The 18,170-nt window shown below is 42.7% G+C and overlaps 3 protein-coding genes and 1 non-coding gene across 4 annotated transcripts; 3 read left to right on the top strand and 1 right to left on the bottom strand.

Moving 5' to 3' along the window:
- Positions 1-106: 106 nt before the first annotated feature.
- On the top strand, positions 107-178 carry trnaq-cug (transfer RNA glutamine (anticodon CUG)). Its single transcript has one exon. It is a non-coding gene; the product is annotated as a tRNA-Gln (tRNA).
- Positions 179-397: 219 nt separating this feature from the next.
- On the top strand, positions 398-2,649 carry rbx1 (ring-box 1, E3 ubiquitin protein ligase). The gene is made up of 5 exons (XM_053637851.1): positions 398-506; positions 1,101-1,179; positions 2,064-2,134; positions 2,296-2,381; positions 2,524-2,649. The coding sequence occupies exons 1-5, from the start codon at positions 429-431 to the stop codon at positions 2,534-2,536; spliced, it is 327 nt and encodes a 108-aa protein (XP_053493826.1). The 5' UTR covers positions 398-428; the 3' UTR covers positions 2,537-2,649.
- Positions 2,650-2,896: 247 nt separating this feature from the next.
- On the bottom strand, positions 2,897-7,570 carry st13 (ST13 Hsp70 interacting protein). The gene is made up of 13 exons (XM_053637804.1): positions 7,409-7,570; positions 6,899-7,017; positions 6,741-6,786; positions 5,892-5,994; positions 5,725-5,798; positions 5,548-5,614; positions 5,338-5,422; positions 4,994-5,104; positions 4,700-4,802; positions 4,479-4,595; positions 4,344-4,404; positions 4,091-4,179; positions 2,897-3,726 (listed from the first exon to the last, which is right to left on the bottom strand). The coding sequence occupies exons 2-13, from the start codon at positions 7,006-7,008 to the stop codon at positions 3,595-3,597; spliced, it is 1,098 nt and encodes a 365-aa protein (XP_053493779.1). The 5' UTR covers positions 7,009-7,017; positions 7,409-7,570; the 3' UTR covers positions 2,897-3,594.
- A 330-nt stretch (positions 7,571-7,900) lies between these two features.
- On the top strand, positions 7,901-18,076 carry xpnpep3 (X-prolyl aminopeptidase 3, mitochondrial). The gene is made up of 10 exons (XM_053637768.1): positions 7,901-8,685; positions 8,917-9,039; positions 9,149-9,535; positions 11,688-11,872; positions 12,076-12,138; positions 12,363-12,476; positions 14,243-14,328; positions 15,926-16,109; positions 16,961-17,081; positions 17,241-18,076. The coding sequence occupies exons 1-10, from the start codon at positions 8,628-8,630 to the stop codon at positions 17,411-17,413; spliced, it is 1,494 nt and encodes a 497-aa protein (XP_053493743.1). The 5' UTR covers positions 7,901-8,627; the 3' UTR covers positions 17,414-18,076.
- Positions 18,077-18,170: the final 94 nt, after the last annotated feature.

Below are 18,170 nucleotides of genomic sequence, written 5' to 3'. Positions count from 1 at the left end.
AATTTTTGTAATTTCAATAACAATGCCTAGAATTGTGTATAGAAATATTTAGATGGTGGTAGTTGTATGTATACAACTACATGATCACTACCTGATCCCAGCATCCGGTTCCATGGTGTAATGGTTAGCACTCTGGACTCTGAATCCAGCGATCCGAGTTCAAATCTCGGTGGAACCTGACTTTTTGTTATTATTATTTTTTTCATCCCCTTAAAGTATAATTACACATGTGGATTTATCTAAACTGTAAACATTCTCTAAAAACGGTCTAAAATACACTCGTTCTTCACCCTCCTGAAAACTCTCTCAGTTTAAACCCGAACAGGCTGAAAACGACCCGGAGGAACATAAGACTTGAGCGAGATCTCGCGAAGTCTCGGTATAAACTGCGCTCCCTCTCGCGAGATTCTGAATCGCGTTGCTCAAACATGGCGGCTGCGATGGACGTCGACACCCCGAGCGGGACAAACAGCGGCGCCAGTAAGAAGCGTTTTGAAGTCAAAAAGGTAACGACTGACCAGAAAATAAATAAAACATACTTAAATACTGTATATTAAATGATTATATTAGAGGTGAAGTGAGTAGCGGTGTGTTTATATAAACAGGTACAGAATGTGAGACTGTTTCCTGTTCTCTGTAGCTAGCTGTGCTACACTCATGGGATGAGTAGGCACAAAATACATGTACTCTATTAGATAAAAATATATAAATGTATGCCGTTTTGCTAATATATCCGAGTTTTATCGATAATCCTATTTCTAAATCTAACAGCTAGAATTTTCTCTGACTTGCTGGAGTTATCTGTCCTAATCTACAGGAGACTAATCCCAGTGTCTTTAATCTCACATGATGTTTATTGGACAAAAAGTATTATGGAATAATGTTTCCTGCAGTGTGTTTTGAGCTTTCTTCTGGGGTTATTTTAAACCTACATGCTCAAACTTCTCAAAATATTTATTTATTTATGATTGGTGTGTATATATTTACATCTTATGGCATTCATTCTATATTTGTTGTCAGCAACCACTGGAATTGAGACCATCAAGACTTTCTTTTTGTCTGTGTGTTTTATTGCTAACACATCTTGCGCTCTGTTCCAGTGGAATGCAGTGGCTCTGTGGGCCTGGGACATCGTGGTGGATAACTGCGCCATCTGCAGAAACCACATCATGGACCTGTGTGAGTGTTTCCTCGTTCACCTGGAAACAGAAACATCAAGTTTACACACCGCCTTTACATTAAGTGCAGTTGATTAGCTGAATGAGGTGTTGAGGAGATCATGTAGCTAACAAGGAGGTCGGAGGTTAGAGAGCTCTAACGTTCATCGCCAGTGATGCGGTTCTTCGTTGCTGTCCAGGTGTGAAGACCACAAAGAGAACAAAATTATCCATGCGCTCTGTGCGAGTGATGTGATACACTCACCGCCTACTTTAAAAGGAACATTCATGCAGTTAAGCAGCCAATCATGTTGCAGCAGTGCAATGCAAATATATTTATATATATATATATATATATATATATATATATATATATATATATATATATATATATATAATATTTGCAGGCAAATATATATAAAACCATTGCGTGAGCTGCAGTTCTGTGTGTGGAAACACCTTGTCGACGAGAGATCAGAGGAAAATGGGCAGATAGGTTCGAGCTGCCTGGAAGGATCTAGTCACTCGTATAATCACTCTTTACAAACGCGATGAGCAGAAAACCATCTTGACATGTGCAAAAGATCAAACCTTGAGGTGGATGAGCTACAAGAGCAGAAGAACAGGAATCTGAGGCGGGCATGGGCTCACCCAAACTGGACAGTTAAAGATAAGAAGGGATTAAATATAAATAAATAACCTGGTCTTTTTCTAGTCTTTACAGATTTCGCAGCAAAAATCGCGATGTTGTGGTAGAGCAACAAATTCAACTGATCGTGTCGACTGATGCTACGGAGCGTCTGGTCCGATATTTCTTCACTTCCATGCTCACAATTTTAGTTTCTGCCTTGTAGCCAGTTCCCGATTACTGTTTGACGTGTCTGTGTGTTTTGTGTGTGTGTGCAGGTATAGAGTGTCAGGCCAATCAGGCTTCTGCCACATCAGAGGAGTGCACAGTGGCCTGGGGAGTGTGTAATGTAAGACACACAAGTTGTCCTTCTCTTCACTGCATTTCTATACCTCAGTGTTTTGGATGTAATAGAATACAAGTTAATATGCATCATTGTACAGGTTGTGGTGCTGTAATACTGTGTGTGTGTGTGTGTGTGTATGTATGTGTATGTGTGTTCATGTTCAGCATGCATTTCATTTCCATTGCATCTCCCGATGGTTAAAGACGCGGCAGGTGTGTCCTCTGGACAACAGGGAGTGGGAGTTCCAGAAGTAAGTGACCTCTCTCACACACACGCAGTGTACCACTGCTAAAACCAATAGGCTGTACATTTGTGTTACATAAGTGTACTCTTTATGCTTTTGTATGTGTGTGATTGCTGACTGGAATGTTCTGTTGTGCTCTGATTTTCAGGTATGGACACTGAACTCTGCATGTGTCCTTTTTGTTAAGTTTAACAAAAGTTTTGAGTTTTACTTTTGAAAGGCATCTTGTATCACCTTTCAAAATGTTTAATAAATACTGTGTGTGTTGCTGTTATAGTTCCACTGGGTGTTAGTTACTGTTACCAGCTGGAAGTTTATTATTTTCATATAAGATCGTGTCTGTTTTATTCCTCTTATACCAACAATAAAAGAAAGTCACGTTATACCCAAATGATATTCGCACCCCCTCCTTCCCATCTCTCCATGCCCCCCTAGTTGAGAACCACTGTTTTATATGAACACAGCATGGCTGATTTTGTTTCATGATGCATTCTCCTCCAATATTAAAAACCCACAAGGTGTCAGATCTGCAACAGCCGAAACCTTTATTGATTGAAATCGTCGTTCAGAGATAGAAATAAATGCTCCTGGATCAAGGGGGTAAGAAAAAAAACCATTTTGCCATGTGATTTTCCTGGTTTGTTTACAGAATAGAACAGAAAAAAACCCAACAACAATCCAGAAAACTTTAGTTAAGACCTGACTGGATGGAATGATGATCAGTTTAACTCTTTTAGAATAATCTCAGTGTCAGTTTGGATTAAGTGCGGTAAAAGACTAGTACACAATCAGGGTGAAAAGACATTAAAATCAGTCAGGTTCAGTATCAAAGGCAGTGATTGGACCATTTCAAACACCAATCGCAGCCCGGTTCTGTTGACAGTGCAATTCAGGACTGTTCCAGGAAGTGTTAAACGGAGACCGTATGGTCTCCCCCCTTTCTTTTTTCCCCTTTAATGATTCACACTGATTAGCTGTTCCCTATGCCTAACTCCTTCATGGTGGTGTTCCAACGCTCTTAAATAGTCCTGAAATCTATCTAGTGTGTGAGTTAAAAAGCATTTACTACATGTTTATCTCACCTCCATCCAGTCACCACCCATGTTAGTGCAGAGGAAGAAATACATCATGTAAGCGAGAGAGAGAGAGACAGAGAGAGGGGCAGTAAGCGCTATTTCAGAGCATTGACCTCATCACTAAACACGTGTCCTTCGGCCGCCTAGGCCTGCGGGTTGCTGAACTTGGAGCTCAGTTTGTTGATGAGAGCCATGATCTTCGGGTTGCCCTGGTATTTGGAGATGTTTGCTGGATTCTGAGCCACGTCCTGGAAGGCTGCCATCACTTCAGGGTCCTACACACACACACACACACACACACACACACTTGATTGCATCGATTATAAAATACCTCAACAATTGTTGGAGAGATCCACATTTCAATGGGTAGTCGTACGGCATTGTGGGTAACGTAGGAACCCATTAACTACATTGAAAACGAGGTTCAAATCAGAACCTGGGTAACTCTGAAGGTAAGATCTTGTTTGTGAGGATCAATATGCATGTCATTAAAGGATTTTCCTCCTTTAATGGCATTAAAAACCCTTTTTATTCGTTACTTGATTTAACTAGCATTTTTAAGTAGCTATAGATGAAGGACAACGTTGATTTGACGGCACTATAACGGCATTTTAAACTGCTTGGGGATTGGTTCCACACCTTCATGGCCATGAGCACCTCGGGGTCATTAAAGAGCTCCTGCAGGCCGGGCATGCCGAACGGAGCTCCGCCTGGAAAACCTCCTGCACCTACAGGAGCACGGAACATACACACCTCAGCACAACATTAACACCCAACCAGCTTCTTATTTGTGCTGCATCACACACGCACACACACCTCTGTATTTATCATCATCGCACACACGCGCAGACACAAACACATCTCTGTTTATTATCATCACACACACACACACCTGGGAATCCTGGAAAGCCTCCTTGTGCTCCTCCTCCTGCCTGCTGCCTGGCTTCCTGCTCCTACACACACACACACACGTGTTAACAGTACTCTATCAGATCCAGTGTAAAGGCACTACACCGCTCTGTCTCACCCTCTGTGCTTTCTCATGCTCCTCCCTCGCTTTCTTCACTCGCTCCTGCCGCTCTCTGACCTCTCTCTCCTCTCGTTTACGCTCGTATTTACGCCGGTGCTCCTGGATCTTGTTGGCCTGTGAAGGAACACACACACATACATGGGACACTTAGTCAGTGAGATATCAAATGCAGACAGACAAAAAGTGGGACATATTGAAGTGCGTGTGTGTGTACGCACTTTGGGTTGAACCTCCTTCAGCATGGCACTGGTATCTTCATCATAGTCCAGTTTGCAGGCTGTGGCCAAATCTTTAGCTGCTTCCTCCCAGTGACCAAGTAACCTGAGAGAGAAAAAGGGAGGGAGGGAAGTTAAAACCTTATAAAATTTTAATAGTCATCTCTGTGGCTTTATCATCCACATTACACCCAACCCCACTTCAAAAGTGTTTGAAAGTGATGATCACACTCACGCGCACACACTCGTGAGCACTCTCACAGGGTTATTGAGCAGTGATGGAGTGAACGTCCTCACCTGTGTGCTTTCCCTCTCCACTTATACGGCTGTGCTGAGTCGGGGTTTATATCTATTGCTCTGTCACAGTCTCGAATCGCAGCGTTCGGCTTCTGCATCCTGATGTACACACTACCCCCCCCCCCCCCCCACACACACACACACACACACCTTATTCACATAGAACATACTGTACAACAATGTAAAACAATTAGAAACATACAACTCTATGCTTAAGTAGAAAATATGAAATGTATAAGAAATAAATTCTATAAACGATTAAAGTAAAAAAAGTTCTAAAACATACTTATGCTTATACTAAGTTATATTACCTGTGTGTGTGTGTGTGTGTGTGCGTGTGTTACCTGGCTCTCTTGGCATAGAGTATAGCTGATCGTGGATTCAATTTGATGGCATCAGTGAACAGATCCAGACTTTTCTGCAGCTCTCCTACACACACACACACGTTATCTTACTATATTGCTTTATTCAGTTCTGTTACACTGATCCAGTAACTGAACTAACTGTAATATCAGCAGTAGTGGTTGTGTGAGGTGTGTGTATGTGATCCTCACCCTCTCCCAGTGCGTCAATGGCCTCCATCTTCTTCTCGTTGGCCTGGTCCATCATCTCCTCTGTCACCTGAAATTTTGAAGAGGAAAAACCATCAGATTCCACCTTCTGGGTCAGGCTCTGCTCTTCACATTTACAGCAAAAGTAATAGCGCCGCTAGATGACATAAAACCGAGCACCTCCAGGTTCTCATAGTCGCCCATCTCCTGAACCTCGTCCATGTCTGGGTCGATCACTCCATCATTTTCTATCTCTGTAGAGGAGAAACATCTCACCTCCTTTAACCACATCATGAGATTATACTATCATCAGGTGCTTCACTGCCACATTCACACTACACAGTTACCTAATTCACTCTCCTCACTCTCGGAAGGCGGGGCCGGAGCCGGCTCTGCATGAGGGGGCGGGGCTGTTTTAGGAGGCGGAGCTGCATCACACGGACAGCTTCCCTGTGTGGAAGTGAGAGCAGCCATGTTGAGTATTTAGTGTGTGAGCATGTTTTCTTTACTTACACTGCGCAGTCAGACACGTGCTCGACTCACCAGCACCAACACAACCCCACCTTCACCTGGCGTTCACGCTAACAGGTGACAAATCACTTACAATTGGTCTCTAGCTACAGTTGCTTTGGGGCATGGCCTATCCAGCATTTTTAGTTCTAATGAGAAATGGTCGTAGCTATAAATAACTTTTAAAGCTAAATAACTAGTCAAAAAAATATTTAAATAACACACCGAAGAGAGTGAAAATCACGTGTTCACGGTTCACGTGTTTCGTTCTCGGCTTTGTTCTCAGATTAGAAAAAAAAACCCCAAGCTAACTGTGCTAGCGTCGTACATGCACCAGAGGCACCAACAACCTCCCAAGCTTTATCCGTAACATCTAACCGTATACATATTTAACACGTGATCGTATACGAAACCACAGTTATAAGTCTTTCTCCCGTTTTTGCTGGAAATAACTGCTGAAACGTCAAATAGTTCGACATGATTTGTTTGGATTTGCACAGAATAAGGAGCATTTTAGTTCAAATGGTGCTTCGTGGCTGAAATTGTGGCACACAAACGTGACATGAACTGTTGCTGCTTTGTCACGTGACGGTGTGAGTGATGGGTTAGTGTGTGTTAGAACTGGACAGGTGGAGGTGTCTGGTTTGGAATCTGTTCACATCTCACACATCAACACTGTGGATCACCTGGCAGCCTGAGTTTTTAGGCAGGGGTGGAATAGTCGCTCCCAATCTGAAACACACACACACACACACACACACACAGACAGAGGAGGAATGAGTAATGTATCAGTGAGGAACGAGTAATATGTAAGCGTGATTGTGATTATGATTAGTTTGCTAACCCATGCAGCCAGGTCCGGAAGAACTCCATCTCGGGCAGGTGCAGCACACCTGGGTTCTCCTTACACATCTGCACGAAGCATTTCAACTCGGCCACTTTCCGCGGGTCCATCGCCAACACCTGACAACAAACAATTCAATTATTTATCAATGTATACACGTTTATCACACAGTAGTGAGTGCGTTATGAAACTTCACACTGTGCCCCAGTCTGCATGAACGTGGTCAGCGTGCACTCCACACTTTCAGGTGGTTTATTATTATTATTATTATTATTATTATTATTATTGTTATTATACATTTAAATAAAACGATTTAAAACCCTGTGTGTGCAAGCGCAGCACTTTAACACATAATAATAATAATCCATAACTGGAGCAGCACGCGCACGTTCAGGCTGCACGTACGTCACGCTGGATTAATCGCGCGCCCTCGGAACAGAACAGAACCTTCTGGAACTGAGCGACCGTTAATCGAGCTAGCAACTACATGATCCCGCGTTCCGACGCTACCTGGATGTCAGATGGAACAGGAACCTGGATGACGAGCCTTCTTGCCTCCGCGATTACAAACTCGTAGCTCGCGAAAACGTAACCGTAAACCCCGCGCTCCGACTGCAGAGTGGAGAATTGTACGCAGGCGCGGAACGGACTGGAAACTCTTCAACCGATGCACGGGTCCTGCTTCAACCCGCGTCGCGCTCTGGATGTCGTCAGCGTGACAGCCGACCAATCAGAGAGGGCGGAATCCTCCGCGCGTGGGCCGGCGTTTCCGTGGCAACACTCACTGACTGCTCAGTCAGAAGCACTGTACTACTCCGAAGGATTAAAGTAGAACCCTTAATCAACAATTAAAATAAAATGAAAATGAAACTACATTCATACATAAATAAATTAGGTTCAAGTAAAGCACTCGCGTGACTAATAAAACAACAACAATAAAAAATAATAATAGACGATGCTTTTTAATCGCGTATCTTATTTAGTCGAATAACTAAATTCCTTTTGTTTTGTGCAACTATATTTTGAGCGCGTTGAAAATAATAAACACAAAAGGTATTCATTTCAATTTATATAATTTTCGTATGGTACATACTGTAGCCTGTGTATATAATGATAGTGTTACTGCTCTTAATTATTGTTTCTTTTTCCTTCTAAAAATTGTATCATGACGTAAAAATAAAAATGCCAAAACGCTGGTATTTTTTTTTACAGTCGTGTTTTTCATTTTCTTTTACAGACTCGATGTAATATATTTATTTATTAATATTTATTAATACGAATAATTTTACGTTTTCACCTAACCCTCATTTCTCCTAGTTTACTAATTACTGTTTAAAAATCCCGAACTTAACTTTTTAAAATGATGGCCCTAACATTTTATACATCCTTTTCATCCTAAATGTGTTGTTAAATCTTTGCGCTTGAACCTTTTTTTTGATTTAGCTTTATTTAATGTTAAATGTATTTCATCACGCGTTTATATTTAGCGATTTAAAAACAAATAAACAAAAGAGATAAGTACACATGATGAATGATAGGTTTTAGTTCCGGGAGTGATAGGAAAGGGGGCGGGGCTGACCCTGGAGGCGCATGCGCACTGACCGCTGTACTCGCATGTTTTGTGTCCTCGGTGTCACAGCCGGAGTGTCACTTTTTAATATTTATATGTTTGTGTGTTTATGTTTATTTATGTTATGAAATCGAACATTTTGCGCGCGAGTAAAGTAAAATGCTGCAGTTTCCTGCTACATTACTGAGAGCTGCAGTGAAAACTCACCTGAGTTCAGGTACTAGTTCTCATCTCATTCCTCTCTACCTTTGTGTGTGTCTGTGTATGTGTCTGTGTGTGTGTGTGTATATATATATATATATATATATATATATATATATATATATATATATATATATTTATATATATATATATATATATATATATATATATATATATATATATATAATTTGAGTGTGTGTGTGTGTGTGTGTGTGTAAAACTCAGGATACTTTGCGTGTCCATGCAGGTGTGTTAAAGTGTGTGTGCAGGAATGCGTGGGTCAAAACTGGAGGATGGAAGACCAAGAAAATACCTCAGAGATACCTGGGACAGCCGAGTCCCTACACACACCCTCACCTCATCAAACACGGTGAGAGACACACACTTAATTTCCCATATAAGTAATAATAACACACTGAAACACAGAAAAAAACATTCCCCCCTCTCTCTCTCTCTCTCTCTCTCTCTCTCTCTCTCAGGCGAGGTGACTCCCGGTGTGACTCAGACGGAGTATGAGCTGCGTCGGCAGTGTCTGGCGTCCCTGATCGAGTCCCGTGTCCCCGACTCATCCCACGTCCTCATTATCCTGTCTCACCCGGTGCGCTACATGACTAATGACATCCCGTACCCGTTCCACCAGAATCAGGACTTCCTGTATCTGACGGGCATGCTGGAGCCCGACTGCGCCCTCGTAATGTATGGCTCGCCCCGCCCCGACCGCACCCTGCTCTTTGTCCCACCCAGAGACCCCGCCCGGGAATTATGGGATGGACCGAGGTCAGGGCGAGATGGAGCTGCTGCTCTCACTGGCATCCAGACCGTCCACAGCATCGAGGAGCTTGGCTCTGTCCTCAGTGCCGTTAAAGGTAAAGCACACTGACCGACGAGGGTGTGAGACACAGACAGGTAGGAACATAGACAGACAGATGGGAAGACAGACATGTAGGGACACAGACAGACAGATGGGAAGACAGACATGTAGGGACACAGACAGACAGATGGGAAGACAGACAGGTAGGGACACAGACAGACAGGTAGGGACGAAGACAGACAGGTAGGGACATAGACAGATGGGAAGACAGACAGGTAGGGACGAAGACAGACAGGTAGGGACATAGACAGACAGACAGATGGGAAGACAGACAGGTAGGGACATAGACAGACAGGCAGGGACATAGACAGACACGTAGGGACATAGACAGACAGACACGTAGGGACATAGACAGACAGACACGTAGGGACATAGACAGACAGACAGATGGGAAGACAGACAGGTAGGGACATAGACAGACACGTAGGGACATAGACAGACAGACACGTAGGGACATAGACAGACAGACACGTAGGGACATAGACAGACAGGTAGGGACATAGACAGACAGACAGACAGACAGACAGACAGACACGTAGGGACATAGACAGGTAGGGACACAGACAGACAGATGGGAAGACAGACAGGTAGGGACATAGACAGACAGATGGGAAGACCGACAGGTAGGGACACAGACAGACAGATGGGAAGACAGACAGGTAGGGACATAGACAGACAGGTAGAGACATACACAGGTAGGGACACAGACAGACAGACAGATGGGAAGAGAGACAGGTAGGGACATAGACAGACAGACAGACAGACAGGTGGGAAGACAGACAGGTAGGGACATAGACAGACAGATGGGAAGACAGACAGGTAGGGACATAGACAGACAGACAGGTAAGGACACAGACAGACAGATGGGAAAACAGACAGGTCGGGACGAAGACAGACAGGTAGGGATGAAGACAGACAGGTAGGGATGAAGACAGACAGGTAGGGACATAGACAGACAGATGGGAAGACAGACAGGTAGGGACATAGACAGACAGATGGGAAGACAGACAGACAGATGGGAAGACAGACAGACAGATGGGAAGACAGACAGGTAGGGACACAGACAGATGGGAAGACAGACAGGTAGGGACATAGACAGACAGATGGGAAGACAGACAGACAGATGGGAAGACAGACAGGTAGGGACATAGACAGACAGATGGGAAGACCGACAGGTAGGGACATAGACAGACAGATGGTAAGACAGACAGGTAGGGACATAGACAGACAAATGGTAAGACAGACACGTAGGGACATAGACAGACAGACAGATGGTAAGACAGACAGGTAGGGACATAGACAGACAGACAGATGGTAAGACAGACAGGTAGGGACATAGACAGACAGACAGATGGTAAGACAGACAGGTAGGGACATAGACAGACAGACAGATGGTAAGACACACAGGTAGGGACATAGACAGACAGATGGTAAGACAGACAGGTAGGGACACAGACAGACAGATGGGAAGACAGACAGGTAGGGACACAGACAGACAGATGGGAAGACAGACAGGTAGGGACATAGACAGACAGACAGACAGATGGGAAGACAGACAGGTAAGGACACAGACATACAGATGGGAAGACAGACAGGTAAGGACACAGACAGACAGATGGGAAGACAGACAGGTAGGGACATAGACAGACAGATGGGAAGACAGACAGGTAGGGATGAAGACAGACAGGTAGGGACATAGACAGACAGATGGGAAGACACACAGGTAGGAACACAGACAGATCGGAAGACAGACAGGTAGGGACATAGACAGACAGATGGTAAGACAGACAGGTAGGGACATAGACAGACAGACAGATGGGAAGACAGACAGGCTCATAGAAATCCAGATGGGAAGATAGGTAGGTATGGACATAGACAGACAGACAGACAGACAGATGTTAAGACAGAAGGTGGGTACATAGACAGATGGGATGACAGACAGGTAGGGACATAAAAAGATTGACCGATGTTAAGACAGACAGGTAGGGACATAGATGGACAGATGGCAAGAGACAGATAGGGACATTGAAAGACAGACAGTTAGGGACATTGAAAGACAGACAGAAAGATGGGAAGGCAAACAAAGAGTAAAAATAGATGAGTAGATTTAAGATTTAACAGTTTAAAAGATGGACGGTCTCTCTCAGGATCTATGGTGTGGTATGACGGTTCTCAGCCGGTTCACCCTCGTCTCCATCAGACTCACGTGCGCCCCCTGCTGGAGGGACAGGTGTTGGTTCGCCCCCTGCGGCCGCTCACTCACTCTCTCCGGGCGATAAAGAGTCCCTCAGAGGTGGAGCTGATGAAGCGGGCGGGACACATCACCGCACAGGTACGTACTGTGTCACTCCTTTATCCATTCAGTTTTCTCCAGAGAAACAATGAAGTCATGATTATTCTTGAACAAAATAGTTTTATTAAACTTAATCCCACGGCTCTGTTGGATTCTGGATTCTGATTGGTCAGAAGGCTTGTAACACGACCACAGCTTTCGGTTATTTTGTGTGTGAACTGATTGTTCTTGTGTGTTTTAAGGCTTTCAGGAAAACCATGGCCATGTGCCAAGGGGACATCGACGAGGCGCTAATATACGCTAAGGTAAATTTAAAAAGGTGCAAATCAATGCTACGTTAACATGTAGGAGGTGCTAATTTGTGTACCTGAGGAGAGGATAGTCTGTGCGATGGGAAAGGGTGAAGTGCGATTTAAAAAAAAAAAAGAAATGCTTGAATTACAGCTACAGTGTGTATATGTATGAAAAGAGGAAAAAATATGACTGTTTTATTTTTATCCTCTTCACGTTGCACAATGTCTCTCTTCAGTTCGATTACGAGTGTCGAGCACACGGTGCTAACTTTTTAGCGTATCCTCCAGTGGTTGCTGGCGGAAACCGAGCGAACACGCTTCACTACATCAACAACAACCAGATTGTCAAGGTAACATAAATTAAGTGTAAATACTATATTTTCATATCACAGTGATGGTCTGACTGTTAATGGTTTACAATATTAACAAAGAATTGTATTTTAATTATAGCATTGTGATTAACTCTTGTTAGTGAGTTAGATGTAACCATGGAAATGATTTCATGGTAGTATGGCTAACTTTAATGCTAGCTAGCAAATTTTGTATGTAGCCTGTTAAGATAGCGAGTTTCCTTAATGACTTCTAGTTAGTTACAAATAGAAATGTGACTGATCACATACAGTGGTACATATCTGTGAGGGGCAAATGTATGTGAACCTTTGTTTTCAGTATCTGGTGTGAGCCCCTTGTGCAGCAATAACTGCAGATAAACGTTTGGGGTAACTGTTGATCAGTCCTGCACATCGGCTTGGAAGAATTTTATCCCATTCCTCAGTACAGAACAGCTTCAACTCTGGGATGTTGGTGGGTTTCCTCACATGAACTGCTTGCTTCAGGTTCTTCCACAACATTTCTATTGGATTAAGGTCAGGACTTTGACTTGGCCATTCCAAAACATTAAATTTATTTTTCTTTAACCATTCTTTGGTAGAACGACTTGTGTTTTTACGGTCGTTGTCTTGCTACATGACCGCTTTCTCTTCAGATTCAGTTCATGGACAGATGTTCTGACATTTTCCTTTAGAATTCGCTGGTATAATAATTCAGAATTCATTGTTCCATCAATGATGGCAAGACATCCTGGCCCAGATGCAGCAAAACAGGTCTAAACCATGATACTACCACCACCATGTTTCACAGATGGGATAAGGTCCTTATGCTGGAATGCAGTGTTTTCCTTTCTCCAAACATATCTCTTCTCATTTAAACCAAAAATTCTATTTTGTTCTCATCCATCCACAAAAAAAAATTTCCATTAGTCTTCTGACTCGTCCATGTGATCTTTAGAAAACTGCAGAAGGGCAGAAATGTTCTTTTTGGAGAGCAGGGGCTTTCTCCTTGTAACCCTGCCATGCACACCATTGTTGTTCAGTTTTCTCCTGATGGTGGACTCATGCACATTAACATTAGACAATGTGAGAGAGTTTAGTTGCTTAGTTACCTTGCGTTCTTTGTGACCTCGTGGTCTATTACACGTCTTACTCTTGGAGTGACCTTTGTTGGTCTCCACTCCTGGGGAGGGGAACTATGGTCTTGACTTTCCTCCATTTGTACATGATCTGTCTGACTGTGGATTGGTGGAGTCCAAACCCTTTATACATGGTTTTGTGACCTTTTCCAGCCTGATGAACACCAACAACTCTTTTTCTGAGGTCCTCAGAAAGCTCCTTTGTTCTTGCCATGATACACTTCCACAAACATGTGTTGTGAAGATCAGACTCTGATAGATCCCTCTTCTTTAAATAAAACAGGACATTCACTCAATCACACCTGATTGTCATCCCACTGATTGAAAACACTTGACTCTAATTTCTCATTCAAATTAACCGCTAATCCAGAGGTCCACATACTTTTGCCACTCACAAATGTGTAATGTTGGATCATTTCCTCAATAAATAAATGACCAAGTATAATATTTTTGTCTCATTCGTTTAATTGGGTTTTCTTTATCTACTTCTAGGACTTTTGTGAAAATATAATGATGTTGTTTTAGGTCACATTTGTGCAAATATATTGAAAATTCTCACAAACTTTCAAGCACCACTATAACTAAGAGTCTGTCTCTGTCGCTCTCTCTCTCTCTCTCTCTCTCTCTCTCTCTCTCTCTCTCTCTCAGGATGGAGAGATGGTGTTGTTGGATGGCGGTTGTGAATATTTTGGCTATGTCAGTGATGTCACACGCACGTGGCCCGTGAGTGGAAAGTGAGTGACATCACCAGTCATTAAACATCGGCACTCTGTATTAAGTGTGTGCAGTGAGGTTTTAATACTGAAATTACACACTGTTCAGAAGTTACGTGAGAAATACACACACATGGGGCTGATGTTCTTAAACGCATCTTTCTTGCATGACGTTGGCTCGACTGAGGAGCAGTCTTAAGTCCAGTGCCACAGACAGTTTGACGTGACAATATGTCACGCTGAAATACATGTTTTGGCTGTAAATCCACTCAAAAACACAATGGAATGTCATTCAGGGACAATATTAAATACATAAGTATGTCACTTTTAATTAACTGATTGTACCATCGCTTTAGAAAAAGAGAAGCATTTTAAATCGAGACATTGCCGATAAAAGGAGTGGATTTTTTTTTATTTTTGGATAAAATTATGAATGAACATAAAGTGGGCTTTTAGAGTAAGAGATGAGTGCACAGTCAGATTATCCTTCAGATCAAAATAGTGAATTAAAAGCATGATAAAATCTCCTGTATCCCTCACACACATTACGATTTCATGACCTTGATTTAATATCTCAAGGCGTCATTAAATTGTGAGCATGAGTAACTACTGGAGCACGATATAAAAATAAAAAAAGATAAAATAACAGTTTGTGTTGAGGGCGCACGGTAGCTTAGTGGTTAGCACGTTCTACTCACACCTCCAGGGTTGGGGGCTCGATTCCCACCACGGCCCTGTGTGTGTGGAGTTTGCATGTTCTCCCCATGCTGGGAGAAGGGTTTCCTTCGGGTACTCCAGTTCCTCCCCCAGCATACCATTGATTGACTGATTGGCATGTTCAAAGTGTCCGTAGTGTATGAATGGGAGTGTGAATGTGTGCCTTGCAATGGATTGCCACCCTGTCCAGGGTGAACCTTGTGCCCCATGCATCCTGGGATAGGCTCCAGGCTCCCCACGACCCAATAGGATAAGCGGTATAGAAAATGGATGGATGGATAGAACAGTTTGTGTGGGATCAAGTGCTGTTGTGCTATGTGCTGCTGAATAATGGAAGCCATTTTGTTAAATTAAACCAGTGATTAATGTTAAATTAACTGGCACTATTCATGCAGTAATATATTGGCGATATATAAGACTCCTGTTAGATTTATTTCAACACTCACCATCTTCTCATTGTATTGTATCGCTGTTGTAGTCGTTTTAAATTTTTAATTTTTAAAATATCTCTTGGTTTTCATGTTACAATTGATACCAAAGGGAAATATACACTATTTACTTTTTCACTCTGCATTTTCTATCCCTGATTCTTTCAGGTTTAAAGGTGAGTGTTTGTGTATAAAGGCGCTCTAGACGTCTATTGAAAGACCCCACCTTTCGGGGCTTCTGCGCTTCTAGGTGTGAACTATACATAAATGATTTTAATCATCTGAATGAGGAGCTGAGAAAAGTAGCTGCGTAACCCGACTCTGAATATGAGGAACTTTCACCAAAGTAAATATTGATGTAACCTTTGGACTTAAGTTGCTGCCTCTGAAAACAGTCCATAATTATCTATTATCTGATAACTGTCTATCTATCTAATCTGTGTGTGTGTGTGTGTGTGTTTGTGCTTGCGCAGGTTCAGTGAGGTTCAGCGGTGTGTGTATGAGGCCGTGTTGGAGGTACAGTCAGCATGTTTGTCTCTGTGTGTTCCTGGAGTCAGTCTGGATCATATTTACTCATCCATGCTCACACTGCTGGCCAAACAGCTGCTACAGCTCGGTGTGTTACCACACGATACGGACCACGCCGACGCTCTCAAGGTATTCACACTGTGTGGCTTCTCGCTAACTCCTAACATGCAGCTTTCACACACATACACCGCAATCATAGTTAATCTTGACACCCTAAAGTTGATTAATTTCCTATAGCAGTCTGTCCTCAACTGTTTTGTTCCTTTTATACCGCAGCAATTTATCAACAATTGCAATTTTTGTAATGTCACATCTTACTTTTATCCATCTTTTTGTGGAATGTTCTGTGACACAAGGTAGTTCCTGTTCTCACATACGTTATAGCAGCTACATAAGCAGTCGTTCCCTCAACAGCCGCAGAGAGTAAAAACTCCTCTGTCCTGAAGACGTCGGAAACCTTAAAGTTACAGCTTTATTACTGACTGTTACAAAGTGCTCACACTGGAGACTCCTTCCATAAATGTTGCATAAACATCTCCTTACAGAAAACTTCACCATATCAATGATTACACACCTGTTTTTTTCTGTAAAATAATTAGTTTTGCCTATTTTTACTGCAGTGTATCTGCTTTTTATCACACCACATTTTATCATCCACAACAAAATACACAATGTTTCAATATATTACTCAGTTTGATTAATAACAACTGTTATAAATATAAAATAGGTAGTAAATATGCCTGCAAATCTGAACATATTAAATCCTAGCTTGAATTTGGATGAACTCACTGTATTTTATTCACTGTCTGCTCTTTTTGTGTTCTTATATGGCTGTATCTCTGTTTCTCATCTCTCTTTTTTCTTATTTTCTTCTCTCTCTCTCTCTCTCTCTCTCACTCTCTCACTTATTCATGTCAGTCTCCTCTTTATTTGCTCTTTGTCATCTGATTGTGTACTCACTCTCTCTCCCCCCGGTTTAGGCTGTGCGGCGTTACTGTCCCCATCATGTAGGTCATTACCTGGGTATGGACGTTCACGACACTCCTGAGTTGTCTCGCTCACAGCCCCTGCAGGCCGGTATGGCCATCACCATCGAGCCTGGTGAGAAACACTTGCATTGCTCCTCATCTACAGAACTTCCTGTGTCTTATTTTATAGATCTCATGTCATTTGATTGATGCAGTTAATAAAAATGTGACCGCTCTCCTCTTTTTCTTCTTCTTATTATTTCATTATCTCTCTCTCTCTCTCTCTCTCCAGGTCTGTACTTCAGTGAGGATGACGAGTCGTGTCCGCAGCACTTCCGTGGTCTCGGTGTGCGCATAGAAGACGACGTGGTGATCCGAGAACAAGGCGGCCCCCTGATCCTGTCAGCACACACTCCAAAATCAGTGTGTGATGTGGAAAGAGTCTGTGCACAGTCGGAGGGATAAAGGCCTGGTTCTGCATTACTCTACTCACCTTTGTGTTTGGTACTCTTCGTGAAGTACCCTTGTCTCAGGAATCTACAAGAGTGACGAGGTGATGTTTAGGATACAGCCGAGCACTGGAGACATGCTGTAACCCCGTGTGCACCATGAGCTCGTATGTGTGTGTGTAAAAGTATGACTGTGAATTGCCTCGTCTGGTTGCGTTCTTCTCTGAAAGTGTTTTTTCCAGTAACATTAAAATTGTGATTTTAAGAAAAGCCATGTTTACAGGTTTCCATATTAATAATAATTAAAATTGAAGTAGGCGTGATAAAGCCTCAATAAACCCGGCATCCGTAATAAAATACGTTATAAAGCTCGGATGCGGACAGCTATAAATTCTCACAGGACGCAGTGAAGACAGGACGGAGACAAAGTGATGGAACCCAAATAATATAAACATGTGCGATTTCATTTTCTCCTTCCTGGCGGACATCAAGCTTCTAGAACAAAACATCCATTTTTCCACTCAAGATCACAGATATGACTGCAACGATCAGAGTTCATGAAAACAGATTTTCTCAGGGGTAGAAAGAAAGATGGAAATAAAGAACATGTTTATCAGTGATTTATCAGTCCACTCATTCGCAGTCCTGCTGCGATATAATATATTTGACACATTTTAATATCTTTTCTCAGAAGTCAGACACTCAGGAATCCACACTTCTGATTTCTGAATACGTTCTACATTGGGGGGGGGGCATGTATGGAAACTGATATA

This window comes from Ictalurus furcatus, chromosome 12 (genome assembly GCF_023375685.1).
Source record: "Ictalurus furcatus strain D&B chromosome 12, Billie_1.0, whole genome shotgun sequence".
NCBI lineage: Eukaryota > Metazoa > Chordata > Actinopteri > Siluriformes > Ictaluridae > Ictalurus > Ictalurus furcatus.
This window is presented reverse-complemented; position numbering and strand designations above follow the sequence as displayed.

Coding starts and splice junctions, on each gene's coding strand:
- rbx1 (XM_053637851.1), top strand. CDS start 429: ATGGCGGCTGCGATGGACGTCGACACCCCGAGCGGGACAAACAGCGGC. Junction 507..1,100: donor AGCGTTTTGAAGTCAAAAAG/GTAACGACTGAC, acceptor GCTCTGTTCCAG/TGGAATGCAGTGGCTCTGTG. Junction 2,135..2,295: donor TGGCCTGGGGAGTGTGTAAT/GTAAGACACACA, acceptor GTTCATGTTCAG/CATGCATTTCATTTCCATTG.
- st13 (XM_053637804.1), bottom strand. CDS start 7,008: ATGGACCCGCGGAAAGTGGCCGAGTTGAAATGCTTCGTGCAGATGTGT. Junction 4,405..4,478: donor AGCATGAGAAAGCACAGAGG/GTGAGACAGAGC, acceptor GTGTGTGTGTAG/GAGCAGGAAGCCAGGCAGCA. Junction 3,727..4,090: donor AGGTGCTCATGGCCATGAAG/GTGTGGAACCAA, acceptor GTGTGTGTGTAG/GACCCTGAAGTGATGGCAGC.
- xpnpep3 (XM_053637768.1), top strand. CDS start 8,628: ATGCTGCAGTTTCCTGCTACATTACTGAGAGCTGCAGTGAAAACTCAC. Junction 9,536..11,687: donor TGTCCTCAGTGCCGTTAAAG/GTAAAGCACACT, acceptor GGTCTCTCTCAG/GATCTATGGTGTGGTATGAC. Junction 12,139..12,362: donor AGGCGCTAATATACGCTAAG/GTAAATTTAAAA, acceptor GTCTCTCTTCAG/TTCGATTACGAGTGTCGAGC.